Here is a 15,404-nt window from a genome sequence, read left to right on the forward strand (position 1 = left end):
GGTTAGCAGACGCTGGTTCTCACAGTGCTGAACATGCAAGTCAGGGTTTGGAAATCAGACCCATAATTTCAGAGATTATGCAGCAGAACTTTATGCTCCTCCTGAGCTAGTAACTCTCTACAAATTACAACAGCAGTGAGAGAAAGATTCAATCATTCTGCAGCGAAGGATGATGAATTGGTGTCTTCTTTACTGACTGCAGTTGAAATTTAGAGCCTGAGAAAACCAAAGGCCAGGACTCATTATCATCTGAGAAAACACCACTTTTTGCACCATCTTTGATCAAAGGCCTGAGGAGATTAAGATGAACTGAAGGTGACAACAGCCTTCACTTCAGTTCTTAGTCCAACAACAACAACAGCACGAGGACTAACTGCTAAACAATCCACAGAAATGATCAAAACATCTACCAGAAATACATGATAAGATCTAAACTTACCGTCAAGCTTAGTATAAGCTGCATTATTTGTCCCAATAAGTCTGCAGCGGTGAATTTGTAGTAGGATCACAATCATGTAATCCAGCAGGCAGCTGATGTAGTGTTTACTTGTTGTTATAGTTACAGTGATACTGTGCTGCTATCTTGCAATGATACAGAAATCTTTAACAAATCTGTGGATCCAGATTATAAGCCACATCACTGCTAAAATCTAATCACTTGGTCCTTGTGTTGTTTCTGACCTTCCCTGAAAATTTCGTCCAAATCTGTTTTTCTGTTTTGGAGTAATGTTGCTGACAGTCTAACAGACCGACAAACGATCATCACATAAGTCCGCCACGTTCCTTTTCACAGTAATAAAAATTAAACTTGCAGATTCACAAAGCAAACCATGTGTTCTACATTTACATGGATAATTAAATGATTAAACACAAACAACATATACCACAAAAACTAAAGATGTGTGTATTGTCTGTCTATTCTTAACATAAAGCACAAAAACCGAAGCATAAACCAACAAAACTGACTACAGAACTTATCTGTGCGTTTAAATCCCCTGATCAAATGGGAAACACTGACACCTTGTGGCCACACTGATGAGCACGGTTTGGAAGAAAAACAAAAGTCAAGCAGCTCTTTTTAAAAAGATTATATATTACAGAAACAAAACTTTTAAAAAATTACTTACAGACATTATAAAATCATACTTTTTTCTCTTTTCAGCACCATATTTTTTTATGTTGAAATGCCTTCAACACAATCAAAACAAACAAATAGTTGAGGTCATTCTCTCTGGAGAAAGACAGATGTTTTTGGTTTTAGGTTTTGGCCATCCCTCCCCAGCTTCCTGCTATATATATATATATATATATATAAAAAGACAATCACATAAGAAACAAACAAATAAAACCCTAGAATGAAATCACCCCATCATCTTGTTTTCTTTCCGTCTCCTCCCTCTCATAGCCTTTCTCTCCCCCGCTGTGAGCTCAGGTGGAGATTTAAAAGATCCTTGAATTCAGTATTTTAGCACCTCAGATAAATGCAGGAGCCGATAATAAACTGTATCTCTGTGATGCGTTTCAAACCGAGCCTGAAAACCAAGACAGCAGCAACGACAAGGAGGTGTGACAGAACTGGAGAGTCACCATTTAATCATTACAGTGGAAGCAAAATTTAACAGCACAGTACAGGCGATGAAAACACTAAAAAGGGATGTTACAATAAAATGTGGCCACAGATTCTTTGGTTGTACAAAAGGAGCTTGGACAGGGCGTAAACAGAAGCACCATGAGTCAGACTGACAGTGAGCTGAACATGAGTCACTCGCTTTACTTCAAGTGTCAGCTGCAGGTAATAAATACAAATGAAATACACCACATTTGGCTGAAATATTTGTTGGTTCTTGCTTTTTTTCTTTTTAAAATCTCAAAGCACCCTGTTTGTTTTAAATAAATACAATAGAATATCACTATTTCTGTACAAATGGAATGTAATGCACATCTTCCCCAGTAAAACGCTTCAGGAAACTGTAAAAACAGGCTAAAGAGAGTGGAAGACTCAGAGTGGATGCTGAAACTTTTTGACGCTTTCGTGTAATTAGCACCTTGCCACACAGTTTCTTTCAGTAAAGCAGGCGTTTTTATTCACTGCTGCAGAAAACAGGAGGGAACTTTGAGTCTCGTATACATATTTAAACCCTGACGATGTCCTGTGCTCGGATGCTAAATCAGAAAAAATGTGTTCTGGATGGAAAACAATAATCAAAGCACCCAGAAAGTGACTCAGCAAATACTGAAGTGGAGTGTGGTAGCGACCCTGGTAGTCTGATCCGTGATTTAAAGGAGAATCAGCTCTTTTCAAAGGTAATATGCAAATAAAGAGCATCACATTTAGCACAGTTTACAAAAATAATGGCTTTAATTTCACTGACCTAGATATGAACACACCTCCTCTCCTGCCTCACTGCATGCACAAACAGACCGTCTAATGTTAAATTAAGAATTCAAAGAGTTTTTGCTGCTCGTCCAGCTCGAACACGAACAAATCCCGCGTCACACCGGACTCAATCAACCTCGCTGAATAACACGAGAACTCATTTTTAATCAACGGTTTAAGCTGTGAATCACATTTTTAGACAGTTTGAATAAAAACTAGAAGGTGGCAGTGAAGAGAACGTTACAAAGAGTAAAAAATTCACTTGGTTGTAGCTTAAACAAGAAAAAACAGATAAATCAAATAAGCAGGAACGTGCCGGTAACATGTGGTCAGTTCCCTGTTTGTATTCTGGTGGAAACTGGTGGCATCAATTCTTTGGTTCTTTTTGATGTAATCAGATAAGAGCTACTCTGTAAGCAACATGATCGACAAGACACTTTATGTTCACATCCTACACAACAAGACGACTGCCTCAGTTAGTCCTTCTAAAGATGCCCAAAAGGTTTGCATCAGTAACAGCTGAACATTTGTGAGGACTCGCTGTCATTTACTGGAGTTTGCCATCTGCTGTTTTGATCTGACTGGTTCATGAGTAGAAGCTCTGCCTGGCAAGTGCAAAACATCTAAAAAAGTAGATTCAGAACTTTTTATGGCTGAAGGAATACACACCCAACAAAAGCCAAAGCTGTGAACCAAAAACACGATTTAACTGTTCAGATGAAGACAGCTACTCAGGAGCCTCCTGCAGCTCTGATGAATCATAAAACAGCGACTCAGTCATGTTACTTGCAGCGTGAACGTGGGATTAAAGAGCGCTGTCTGAGTGTGACCCTTTTTTTCTTTGGGAAGAGGAAGGGGGAGGTAGAGCAGGTGATATGAGTGGAAAAGAAGAGAGACAGCGGGGAGGAGAGAGGAGTGAGAGGGGGATCAGAGACGGGGGCTTCAGGCGTCAGGCTGTCGGCTCGTTCTCTCTCAGGCCGACCGCTGACGCTGCTGGTACAGAAAACACTGTTTTATTCCGTAGAACATCTCTCCTGGTTTCGCCTTCCTTCCTCGCGGTCGTGCACCCAGTCGATGGTCTCCTCTCCGCGAGTTTGTTTTTGCACTTCTCTCCTCTTTGCTTTTATGTCGTCCTTTAATTGTTGGGAGGATGTCGCCTTCCCTCTTGAGTGTGAGAGCGTGTTCGTCTCACAACAGCATTTGTAAAGTGTGTGTGTGTGTTTGTGGGTTTTGTGTGTGTTGTGTGTATTTTTTTTATATCATTTACAAGTTAATTTACAAATTAATGGGCATGTATGTTTATCATATATAAGTGTGTCTCTAAGTGCATGTGTGTGAGTATTTGCATGTGTTGTTCTCTGCATGGTGTGTGTGTGTGTGTGTGTTTTTAGCCTTGGAAACAGACAGGTCCCACTTCAAAGCCAAACTGCTGGTTGCTCTCCCCAAAGTCTGACACCTTGATATCCAACAGAGGAAGATGCTCCACCTGAGGCGTGTTGATCTCCAGGACTGTCCTGTCAAAGCCCTTACGATACTGCAGAGAGACAGAGACACGTGTCAGTTATTATCATGGATCTAGACCAAGGTGTAACATAAGATCAGCCTTTATTAACACCACAGTGCAGTGTTACAGCAGCAAAAGAGATAGGGCAAAAATGTAGGAACATCAGTAGAAAAATAAACAGGAAATACAGATAAATACTGTTAGTAGTGTACTGATTCTTCCATATGTAGAAATTCAAACACTGCACAATGTCTCTGAATGTAGAAAATAAGGGTTGTTCCATCTGTAGAAAAACTTTGATAATGCACAGATTCTTCCATGCAAAGGAAATATTAATATAAAATGACTGATATTACAGAGATTCTGTTGATATTACACAGATTCTTCCATTAATAGAAAATACAGTTATTAAAAAATACTGATATTGCACAGATTGTTGTACAAGTAGAAAAAAAACCTTGATAAAGGTACAAAATATTCATATTTGCATGATTGTGGAAAAAATGTGAGTGGTTGTAAATTTCCATTTATGACTGGAAAGAAGGTTGAAATTCAGCTTCACATCAGGTTATCTTGTGCTCCCTGATGCAGATTTTCATTCACTGTTCCCACTCAAAAAAAAAACGTCTTTCTGTGTGGCAGCTTTTCAAAACAATATTTAACCAAACCACCGTGAGTCAAAACAGCAAAGTTAAATGTTTCCTTACATTCTATACATGTTAACGGACAATTTTTCCTGTGATCCGCAGAGGTGATGTATCAGCATTTATCAATTTTTTTCAAATGTGAAAAAAACGAAGCATCAGTAGCACAGAGAGTATAGAGGAAAGTGGACAGCCCTTTGAATTTTATAATGTTAAAGGTCCCATGAAATGAATTGCTCGTCTTTATGTTTATAATGTGACTGAAACTAGATGTTAAAGTGGGATGTACAGTGCAGTCTGATGGGATATCACTTAAACTGAGAGAGGCAGTTTAATTTGATCGTTCAGGAAAAGGGGTACACACTCTTCAAAACATGTAGAAGTTTTTCAGAATGACTCAGTAACATGGAGCCTTCAAAAAGGAGTGTGTAAACTCACAGAGCAGCCATCGACCAAAGCTTTGATGTAAGGGTTGGTCTCGTAGCTCAGCTCTTCGTCGTTGGCACCCTGGAGGTGCAGCGCTCTGTTGTAGTTGTTCTTGGCACTTCGGTCAGCCCAGGCCACTGAGCGGTGGCAGTGGTAGGTGAGGTTCTGGCGGGCCTGGATGCTCAGGAGACGCAGGAAGCCCAGCTGGACCACACCCACGGGCTCACCGTTAGAGTCGACGTAGGAGAACTGGGAGGAGCAGGTAAGAGGAAGGAATTTAGAGGAGGGACGAGAGGATGAGGAGGAAAAGGTGGAAGAGCAAAAGAAATGAATGCACATCGAGAGGGGAAGATGAGCAGAGTTGGGAAGAGAAAAGGGATGGTAAGAACTAAATAAAGAGTTCAAGCAAAGTTAAGAACTAAATTATTGGTCTAATAGGTTCCACAGCCAGTCTTCATGTCCCAGACGGTTACTAACCTTACTACCAGTGGCAAACTGACTGTACCACGATCCTGGAGTCTCTTTGTCCCAGGAGTTCATCTTCACCTGTGACCACAAACGTCCACATCATATATAATAATCAGACAAGTTCAGCTTGATAATTCTGTTTGTGCAAGAATAAATTAAAAAAAATGTGTGAGACAAGTTTTACAGCAACTTGATTCACGTCGTTCTGAGGCAATACTTCACTGGCATCTTCTGAGTGTTATTACAAATGTTCGACTAAAATTGTACAGATTCAGCTGTTTCTAGATAATAAAAAACACTGAAACACTAATTTGCAGTATCATTCTTATCCCTAACATGTTTACTTAAATGAGTTTCACTGGGGAAACCAACAGAGCCACTTCTCTGTTTAATAAACTTTCAGTGTTTGTGGATTTAATCTGCAGAGGATTTTCGAGCGCTGCAGATTTGGTGGACTGACCGTGTTGATGCTCTTGCTGGGGTACAGGCACGTCTCTCCATTTGTGAAATTACAGAAGACCTTGAAGGAGTCTCTGGAGCAGCCCTGGTTGGGGTCGATCCAGTATTCTCCTGCAGAGGGCGACACAGAGTAAATGAGAGGTGGAACAATTCAAAAACATGACAGTGAAATGTGATTTTTCTGTTTAAAAATCGTTATTCTGAATGTAGCGCTCATTCATTCTTACTGGCTGTATGGGGAAACAGTATGTCTTAAGATTTCATAGGTTAATTATTTAACGAGCATTTGACGGCAGGTAAATTTTAATGTGTCTTCCCGTACCGTCTGTGAGTCCTGGCTGGCTGAGGTGCAGGTCCTGGCAGGTGCGGGCGGGGCTGTCCTGGGTGCCCAGAGGGAAACGCATGGTCTCGATCTCCTGTCGAAGTGAGTTGAGAGAGCCAAAGATCTCCTCCATGCCTTCACTGCCCGTCAGGAGCTTAGTGCCAGTGGCGTCGGAAGCAGGCATGTCAGAGTCAAACTCTGGGAGAAGCTGGCTGGCATCGATGGAGCGTTTGGACTTGGGACTCCTCTGGATGGGCAGAGGCTGAATGACCTCGCCTGGTGGGCCCTGAGAAACAAGTTTACGTTTATGGAAATTAACTGCAGTCTGTGAGCAGAATTTATTTAAATAAGTCCTTCTCCTTGTGAACTTTATACACAGAGGGGTGAGGTACTTACAGGAGGTCCAGGAGGTCCTTGTACACCCTTTTCTCCTTTGGGACCAGCTCCTCCCTACATCCAGCAGGAAGAGGAAAGATTTAAGAGGTTTTAGATCTCAGTTTATAATTTCACACATATTTTGTGAACAATCGCACTCTGTTTAGTTGTACAATCATTTTAAAAGCACCATTACTCACACTAGCACCCTTAGCTCCTTTGATACCTTGAGGACCCTGGAAAAGACAAAAGATTTACTATTATAATAGTGATTGTGATGACAGTCAAAACATTTTTTAGAAATTCAACCAAAGAGGGGAAGAAAACAGGCTGGTTTATTTGTTGGAGAAGAGAGTAGAGGCCCTCACAGGCAGACCAGGAGGACCAGCAGGGCCGAGAGGTCCGGTGCCTCCAGGCATTCCCTGTAACAAAACACAGGACGAGTCTAAATGGAAGAATAGTTTGCATACGTTATTGTCAAAATGAGTGAGAATAACTGTGTTTGAGCTGCCCCAATCTAACACATCTGATAAAGGTCACACTTACGTTCTCTCCTTTGGGTCCAGTGGATCCCTGAGGCCCAGGCAGACCTCGGTCTCCCTTCTCTCCCTGCTCTCCTGGGGGTCCGATGAGTCCGATAAGACCCGGGTGTCCCTTCTCTCCCTTGGCTCCGGAGTCTCCACGCAGACCAAGCAAACCAGGAGGTCCCTGCAGGATTAGAAGAAGAGAGGTGAGAAGAAGAGAAGTAAGATCGTTTTAATCCAAACTAAGAGTAAGTGTATAAATGAAGCTGGTAGGGTTTTTGGTCTTACAATAGGTCCAGGTGGTCCTTTCTGTCCAGCAGGTCCTGGAGATCCTTGTTCACCCTGAAACACAGTTATAAACTCATTTAGCAGGAGGCCTTCAACACACTAAACAACACATGCTGTATCCACATACTGAACAAGTCAGGTAGATCTAGAAGGAAAAAATGCAATTTTTCTGAAAAATACTGTGATTTGGTTTGTATTTTAGATTTTTAATATCAATCTTCACATCAGTATTCACTGTGTAGATTTAAAACGTGTGTTGGGACATCACCATGAGATACCATTAGCACTGTGACATGTTATTTTAACCCTTGGGTCACAGCCTGTATTCACATTACAGTCTTTTTGGTTTGATAATTTCATTTTTCCAAATTGTGATTTGGATTTGAAATAGATTATTTAGTTCACCAGTGAAGCTGAATATTGTATTATTTAGCTGCTGTTTTATCAAACACGGGAATAGCTAATAAAACTTCACTGACCACTGATCCTGGGAGTCCTCTAAGACCTTCTGTTCCTGGTTTTCCTGGTGGACCCTGGGGGCCAACAGGGCCGGTCTTTCCTGGGGGGCCAACTGCACCTGAATCTCCCTGTAAATAATGGTACGAAACATGAGTAAATATTATGCAAAGTCAGTCTGTACATGACCTAACAGGGCAATAATTAGATTTCATATTTGCCCAATAAAGAAAAACCTGAAAGACAGAGAAACACATTCTGAGATTTCAAATGTTCTGCAGAATAAAAGCAGAGTTAGACGTTTATACAGGGACCTCCACTGTGGACATGATTATCTTTATAAAGTGAGTGATCAGAGGTCTATCTGGTATCTTTGTGACATTTTTTGTACTGTTTGCCATGTGTATTGGCTATAATAATCTATGCAGAGCATCATGGAGCTAAAAAAAATCGTTCTTAAAGGTTCTGGACTGACCTTGGTTCCCTTCTCTCCCTGACGTCCCTCTGGTCCTCTTGTTCCAGCAGGACCCTGTCAAAGAAAACATGTAATGAACTCACAAACACAAATTTTATCTCTAAATTATATCTTTGAACTACACATGAAATACAGTCCATTTTTCTAACAAGTAAGCAAGCACCATTACAGGAAAGTGGCAGAATAAATGCATGATGGAGAAACGTATTAATGACGACACTAAGTCCTTGCAGTTGGCCGCTAAATAATGGGGGTAGCTTACTCTCTTTCCTGGGGGGCCGGGAGGTCCGTTCTCACCAGGAGGTCCTGGAGAACCCTGCAATGAGAAGCAGAAGATTGAAGAGACAAAAGACATTTTTATAATGCATGATTCCCAAATCTGCACTGATGCATCTTCTGACTTACAGACTCTCCTTGTTCCCCGTCCTCTCCTCTCTCTCCCTTGGCGCCATCTTGACCCTGCAGGTAAAACCGAGCTGTTAAGTTTAGCTAAAGCTCAAGACAAAATGTATTCCGAAGAAGCTGAACTGAACTCTTTACAGCTGTAGAAACAATCAAACTTTGAAATCTGACAAATAACTAGGGTGCAGTTATGTAATCTTAAAAACAGTACTTACTCTGGGTCCAACCTCACCAGGGGGACCAGGATCACCAGGGAAACCAACAGGGCCCTGATGGTAGAGACAAAAACAAAACTCTGAGATTAAATGGCAGAGATTAAGATGCCTAAAGTCAATGATCTATGTAGCAATGTAATTATGCACGTGTTAGTTTGAGTGTGTTTCACTGTGGGCGTCTTACAGGGTTTCCTTTGGGTCCATCGTCTCCAGGTCGTCCTCGTCCTCCAGCAGGTCCAGCAGTTCCAGGTTGTCCAGCCTCTCCCTTCTCTCCACGCTCTCCACGAGGACCCTGCCAACAGAAGCACAAAACTCTGTTAACTCTGAGATACTGTTAACCGATCAGTGAATGCACAGCCTCTTGATATTTCAACTCACAGAGTGTTGGTTCAGACACTCAGATACTCACCTTCTTTCCAGGCTCTCCTACAATTCCAGGTGGTCCGGCCTCACCAGGCTCTCCCTGTACAGCAAACAGTATACATGTTAGTTCTTTGGACAAATAGAATATTTTTTTCCTTAGTAGAGCATCAAACTCATGCAGAAATATTCCTTTAAAGCTGCACCTTCTCTCCAAGAGGTCCAGGATTACCTATACCACCAGGACCACCTTGAGGACCCTAAAAAACACACAAACATGTCAGACAAAAAAAATAAACATATAGAATAATTTACATCAAAAGTTTACGAGCAAAAAATGACAGCTAATTTTCTTTTTATTTACCTACCTGACAATAACTTATTACATCACAAATTACACTAATAAAAGTAGTACTATGAAAAAGTTTGTTTCATCATAAACACTCTATGACAGTTCGATCATTTTAAAAACAAAACTGAACACTACTTCTGTTTTTGGAACAGTTTCATTTATTCAGCATGCTGCCAATTTTGCAAAAGTACACTAAAAGCTATTTAATGGCTCTCCATACAGTAGCCCATAGAAGAGCTCTAACGACTTGGAACAATCTTCCCCTTTCTATTAATTGTTCCTCCACCACTGACATTTAAAAAAAACGATCAATATATGCATGTTTTCAATAGCTTTTGGCTGCTTCTAATGCTCTTAATACTTGACGTTTATTTTTTCGAAATTTATTTTACAAGTTGCTATCCTGTTTTAGTATTTTATTTTGTTTTAAGGTTTAATTTTACTAGTTTTATCCTGTCTTGATGTTTGCACATAAATTAGATTTTGTAAACACTCACGTCAGCTCCGTTGGGTCCAGCAGGGCCGCGGGGTCCTGGAGGGCCTGGAGGACCCTGGAAACATAAAGAGGCTTGTGCTTTTATCGGAATTTATTATTTTATTGTGATAAAAGAAGTAACGAAAGCAGTCATTACAGTCATCATGTATTTCTGAAACTCACCAGAGGCCCAACATCTCCCGTCTCTCCCTTCTCACCAGACGGTCCTGGCAATCCCTGCAGGACGAAGGTGAAAGCTAGCTTAGCATCTTAGCTTAGCATCTTAGCTTAGCAACTTAGCTTAAAACTAAATATTTACATCAAAGTGTAAAATAAAGATTTAGCAAAGATTTTCCTGCCTCTGAATTACATATTGTGACTTTTTGTTTTTACCTGTAGGCCGATTGGTCCTGGGGCTCCTGGGAATCCTCGAGTTCCTTCATCACCTTTAGCTCCAAAAGGCCCCTGCTGGCCCCTCGGTCCAAGCTCTCCATCTGCACCCTGCACCACAGAGGAAGAAAACCACAGATAAGAACCTGGAGATAAGCAAATGTTAGCTGAAAATATAAATATCTTCTACTCCTGATAGTTCAGTAATGATCAGGAAATGTATCATATTGGTAGCTTTGGTAATAATGTGAATAATAGCATCATATAGCAAACTTCCCATTGCAGACTGATTTTTCATTTTTTATGAGTTTCTACTTACAGCAGGACCAGGCTGACCGACGGGACCCATTGGCCCGGGTGGACCAGGAGGACCCTACCGACAAACAACAAACAAGCATGAACCAAACAGCAAAACAACCATGATGTGATAAACAAAGAAAGAGCAGCATTATACTGTTTTCTTTGAACATTACACTGGGATCATTACCATCAGAAATAAATAATAGAGCATAATTGAAGTCACTCACATGCTCTCCTTTGGCTCCCTTGGCACCCTTCTGACCATGTTCTCCAACTTCACCCTGAAACAACATTCATATCGTGAATGGACAAATATTAATGGCAACAGTCTTATCAGGCCTGTGTCTGATGATTCTGTGTCAAGTTATTTCTTTGTTTTCATTTCTCAAACATGAGGATAACAGAGAAGGATATTCTAACATGACATGTGGGATTTATGCATTACCTTATGAAACTAAATATTCTGCCCATAACTTACTAAGCATCAGAACAGATTAAAAAGGTCACTTTGAGATACTGACCTTGTCTCCATCCTCTCCAGGGACTCCAGGTGGTCCGGCTGGGCCAGGCAGACCCACTGGACCCTGCACTCCATCCCGACCTGCTGGGCCAATGGGGCCTTTCTCACCCTTAAGAGATAAAGAAAAAAGGAGGAATCAATGGTTAATATTTTCTCTTTAGCTGGCCAGACAGTGTCTTTGGAATTTTGTTCTTGATATCAAGTCAAATTCGAGCTGCTGCACATTGTTAGAAAAGCTCCTGAACACTCACACCAACTCCCTTCTCTCCAGCAGGTCCAGGTGGCCCCTGAGGTCCTGGTCTGCCAGGAGGTCCAACAGGCCCAGCAGTACCAGCGGCCCCCCTTTCACCAGGAGACCCCTAGAAAAGTACATGAAGATAGTACCAATTACAGTAGGTTTTTATTAGGTAAATACTCCATTCTTAAGTTGGATAAGGTACAGTGTGCATATCCCTAAATTGCGCATTTAAATATTTAAAAAATTAAGACAAAATGATTTATAGTGACAAACAAATAGTAATGATGGCACTAACCAAACACAAAGCAGGCTGAACCATTTGCTACTATAACTGTATAATATATTGCATAATATTCTGTACATTATGGTATATTTTTGCAAGCTGGAAATTGAATGAAAAAGAACAGAATTATAGGGCTTAGAACATACAGCAGGTCCAGGAGGTCCAGCAGGTCCTTCACTTCCTTTCAGTCCACCACCGCCCTGAAGAAAAGACCAGAATAATCAACAATTTCTCATCTGACTTCAGCTGAAAATTTTATCCACAGGAATTTTATAAATTTTTTATTTTAAGGTTTAAAAAATGTTCCTTAAAGTAACTGGATGCTAATTGTTTGATTAAAGTACCTGGTGATCAATGTAATATTCTCTTAGTATATTGAAATTTTATGTATAATATCTCAATTTAATGTGCAATATTTCTTATCATGTGTGATGTAACTCTGATCTTGGTGATACTCACAGGGGTTCCAGGCAGTCCTCTCTCTCCAGGGAAACCTCTCAGTCCTGGAGGTCCGTCTTTACCGGGGCCTCCTGGGGGTCCAGGGTCTCCCTTGGTGCCCTCCTTTCCTGAGGGACCAGAAAGTCCCTGCTCTCCAGGTGGACCTGGGGGTCCGGGATGGCCACGCTCACCCATTGGACCGGTCTCTCCTGATGGACCCTGGGAGGATGGAGACGGAGAGAACATGTCATGAGAACATGAGAGAAGATGTCGGAAGAAATGAAGTGGATGGGCAAAGAAGTGAGAGATGAAGATGGACAAAAAGTGACAGAAGGAGAAAAAGAAAAGTTGTGTTGTTATGAAAGATGATGGAACTTACTGTATCAGAGGTGGGAAAATTCTGCATCATGGCAACTTACCTGAGGTCCAACAACTCCAGGAGGCCCAGGTGGACCCATTTTACCTTGGAAACCCTGAAGGAGAAACACTCAGTTAACAGAAAATCTAATTAATACAGACCCTCCTCCTTACTGTTAATATACAACATAATGCATATGATCCATATCTTCAATTAAAAAATATCTAAACCAACTCTTCTCCTAACCTTAATCACAGTCTCACTAACTGAACGGAGGAAGTGGAAGTGCAGCAGGAATCTAGTAACGGTTGTAAAGGAAAGAATGTTTTTCCCCACCAGTGATTTGTCCTCTCAAAACATAGCAGAACACAAAAATATGCTGCAAAATTTGAACAGGTATTTTATTATTATAGCTCTTCTCCAGGAAGCCAACTATTCCAAAAACAGTATAAATGAAGAGTTCATTTGCAAAAACAGATAACTCCGTTTTGATACATTTTCAGAAAACTTTTTTTTAATTGTTGACTTGAGATAATATCAGTTAAACTGAAGTTGAGTAGATTTGACTCGGTAGAAAAATACATGAAAAGTAGAGAAAAAATAAATTATTAGTGTTATAATTATTATTATCTCAATTAAACAATAAAAAATGAGTTTTCTGAAAACAGAGTTACCTGTTTTTGCAAATGAACTCTTCAAATACAGATTCAAACATGCTGACACACACTGGGAGAATGTGCATAGCCTTAATCAATGATTTTATAAATGACTTCACTGCTACTGGATTTACTTGGTCATAAAAATGACAAATCTTTGAAGTAGAAGTGACTGCTGTGGCTCCTTTATGTTGACATATCCCATTTTCAGCAACTGGTCAGTATTTCTTTGGCTCATTGTAACTGTGTAGCTATGCAGGTGGCTGATTTGATCTTGAAACACAGCTTGTACAGATATATAATTGAGTTTAATTGAGAATAACCAACTAAGACTGATATCTTGGAGAATCTAACCCACCACCAAAGGGTGTAACCATGATGTCTCTACATGAACAGTATGTTTTCCACAGTATAAAATTACTGCTATAAGTCTTGAAGGAAATTTATGAATAGAAATGATAAAAATAACCTGAACTTTCTCACTTGCTGCTGCTATATCGATTTACAGTGTTTTGGTTTGTTCAACTTTTATCAACTGTCACTTAAACAAGTGGAACCATTTTTAAGAGTAGTAAAAAAACAATCAAACGTACAACTTCTCCTCTCTGACCAGGATGTCCAGGCAGTCCATCCTTTCCTGGTGGTCCCTGTGAGGAATTTTTAATCACAGTTAATTTAATCTATCAGTTTTCTCCCAAACAACCACAAGTAAACATCACACTAAATATGAGGACAATGATGGAACTAAGAACTACAATAAACAACCAAGTGACACCACTTTCAATGTATACATTCTCTACAACTAATATATAAAGACAGTGGTATTAAATCATTTTCTTACAGGAGGTCCCTTTGGTCCGGGGAATCCATTGGCTCCCTGAGGTCCGGGCAATCCCTGGTAACATGAGATGTGGTACAATAAGAACATGTAAGGATATGCTAGGAACAGTTCAATGTCGTACAAAAATCTTTATGGGCACAAATTTGAATGTAAGCTTTAACAAAGTGCTGACCAGCAGGACATGATTTCTTGTAATGAAAGTAAGGTGCTCACCCTCTCTCCAGGAGGACCAGAAGGCCCATCACTTCCAGATGTTCCCTAATAAGCAACAATAAAAAAAGTACCACAATAAATAAATAAATATATATATTTAAAACCACAAACTATTGTGCCTTTCTATATATATATTAGCCAGGTTATTGTCAGGCAGTTATCTAGAGAAATATACAGATGGATCAAAGACAGTTATGTCATCCAGTGTTTTTGGTAGGGATGGAAAATATTAGCTCCCTGTGGATAAAAATGAGCTAATATATAAAAAATGGGCTGTATCCTTATTTGAAGTGTTGGTGTCACATTGTAGTAAAATTATAGTAAATAAAACATCAATCAGTATATCCAGCTTTGAGATTTTGGTTTACTATAAATACAGAATAATAATGATGAAGACAGCGATATCAGCAATAAGAAAGCATGAACATCAACAATAGAAAAGCATACATATGGACAAAGTTTCTTTGTAGAATTTGGAAAAAAAATATCACTGTGGTGACAAACCTTTGCTCCTGGTTTCCCAGTTGCGCCCCTCGGTCCTCTCTGCCCCCTGGGGCCCTGGAGGTCACAAGGAGAAAGTCTTACAAATCATAATCAAGATGATACAAATATAATACTAGCAGCTTTAGTGATACTGAATGTGGTTAGACGTGATACAGGCTAAAAATTTAGACTTTCTGGAATGGTGTCGAGTTACTTTTTATCACCATGAGCTGACGTAAAGACTGAGATGAGCAGTGAATGACTGAATAAATGTGAAATTATACCGTTGGTCCTCTCTGTCCTCTTGGTCCTGCTTTTCCAGTAAGGCCCTGAAGAATAAAAGAAAAACAGTTAGCGACACAATTACGCTGAAGTAAAGTGTACATTAGTTGCTCAGTCAGTCACGATGTTATCACTGCTTTGATCACTGCTTGTTGGGTGTGACAGGCCGACTTGTGAAGTGATCTCTCTCACAGAACCCTCATCTTACCCTTGTTCCCTTCTCGCCGTTGGAACCTGGGAATCCGGGGAAACCAAGAGATCCCTAAAAAACAAACCAACA

General features: G+C 40.4%; 1 protein-coding gene across 1 annotated transcript in view; it reads right to left on the bottom strand.

Moving 5' to 3' along the window:
- Positions 1-1,576: 1,576 nt before the first annotated feature.
- Positions 1,577-15,404, bottom strand: part of col11a2 (collagen, type XI, alpha 2) — a 49,242-nt gene continuing 35,414 nt past the window's right edge. The window contains exons 31-64 of the mRNA XM_051955459.1: positions 15,333-15,386; positions 15,127-15,171; positions 14,864-14,917; positions 14,360-14,404; positions 14,147-14,200; positions 13,899-13,952; positions 12,711-12,764; positions 12,313-12,510; positions 12,000-12,053; positions 11,584-11,691; positions 11,334-11,441; positions 11,040-11,093; positions 10,832-10,885; positions 10,516-10,623; positions 10,306-10,359; positions 10,145-10,198; positions 9,502-9,555; positions 9,345-9,398; positions 9,120-9,227; positions 8,936-8,989; positions 8,724-8,777; positions 8,581-8,634; positions 8,319-8,372; positions 7,867-7,974; positions 7,388-7,441; positions 7,122-7,283; positions 6,944-6,997; positions 6,776-6,811; positions 6,597-6,650; positions 6,201-6,486; positions 5,880-5,989; positions 5,429-5,497; positions 4,964-5,200; positions 1,577-3,911 (exon numbers count right to left, since the gene is read on the bottom strand). Coding sequence (XP_051811419.1) covers positions 3,765-3,911; positions 4,964-5,200; positions 5,429-5,497; positions 5,880-5,989; positions 6,201-6,486; positions 6,597-6,650; positions 6,776-6,811; positions 6,944-6,997; positions 7,122-7,283; positions 7,388-7,441; positions 7,867-7,974; positions 8,319-8,372; positions 8,581-8,634; positions 8,724-8,777; positions 8,936-8,989; positions 9,120-9,227; positions 9,345-9,398; positions 9,502-9,555; positions 10,145-10,198; positions 10,306-10,359; positions 10,516-10,623; positions 10,832-10,885; positions 11,040-11,093; positions 11,334-11,441; positions 11,584-11,691; positions 12,000-12,053; positions 12,313-12,510; positions 12,711-12,764; positions 13,899-13,952; positions 14,147-14,200; positions 14,360-14,404; positions 14,864-14,917; positions 15,127-15,171; positions 15,333-15,386 — 2,901 coding nt within the window. The 3' untranslated portion in view covers positions 1,577-3,764. The remainder of the gene's footprint in view (positions 3,912-4,963; positions 5,201-5,428; positions 5,498-5,879; positions 5,990-6,200; positions 6,487-6,596; positions 6,651-6,775; positions 6,812-6,943; positions 6,998-7,121; positions 7,284-7,387; positions 7,442-7,866; positions 7,975-8,318; positions 8,373-8,580; positions 8,635-8,723; positions 8,778-8,935; positions 8,990-9,119; positions 9,228-9,344; positions 9,399-9,501; positions 9,556-10,144; positions 10,199-10,305; positions 10,360-10,515; positions 10,624-10,831; positions 10,886-11,039; positions 11,094-11,333; positions 11,442-11,583; positions 11,692-11,999; positions 12,054-12,312; positions 12,511-12,710; positions 12,765-13,898; positions 13,953-14,146; positions 14,201-14,359; positions 14,405-14,863; positions 14,918-15,126; positions 15,172-15,332; positions 15,387-15,404) is intronic.

The sequence above is a fragment of the Acanthochromis polyacanthus genome, chromosome 11 (genome assembly GCF_021347895.1).
Source record: "Acanthochromis polyacanthus isolate Apoly-LR-REF ecotype Palm Island chromosome 11, KAUST_Apoly_ChrSc, whole genome shotgun sequence".
Taxonomy (NCBI): Eukaryota; Metazoa; Chordata; class Actinopteri; family Pomacentridae; genus Acanthochromis; species Acanthochromis polyacanthus.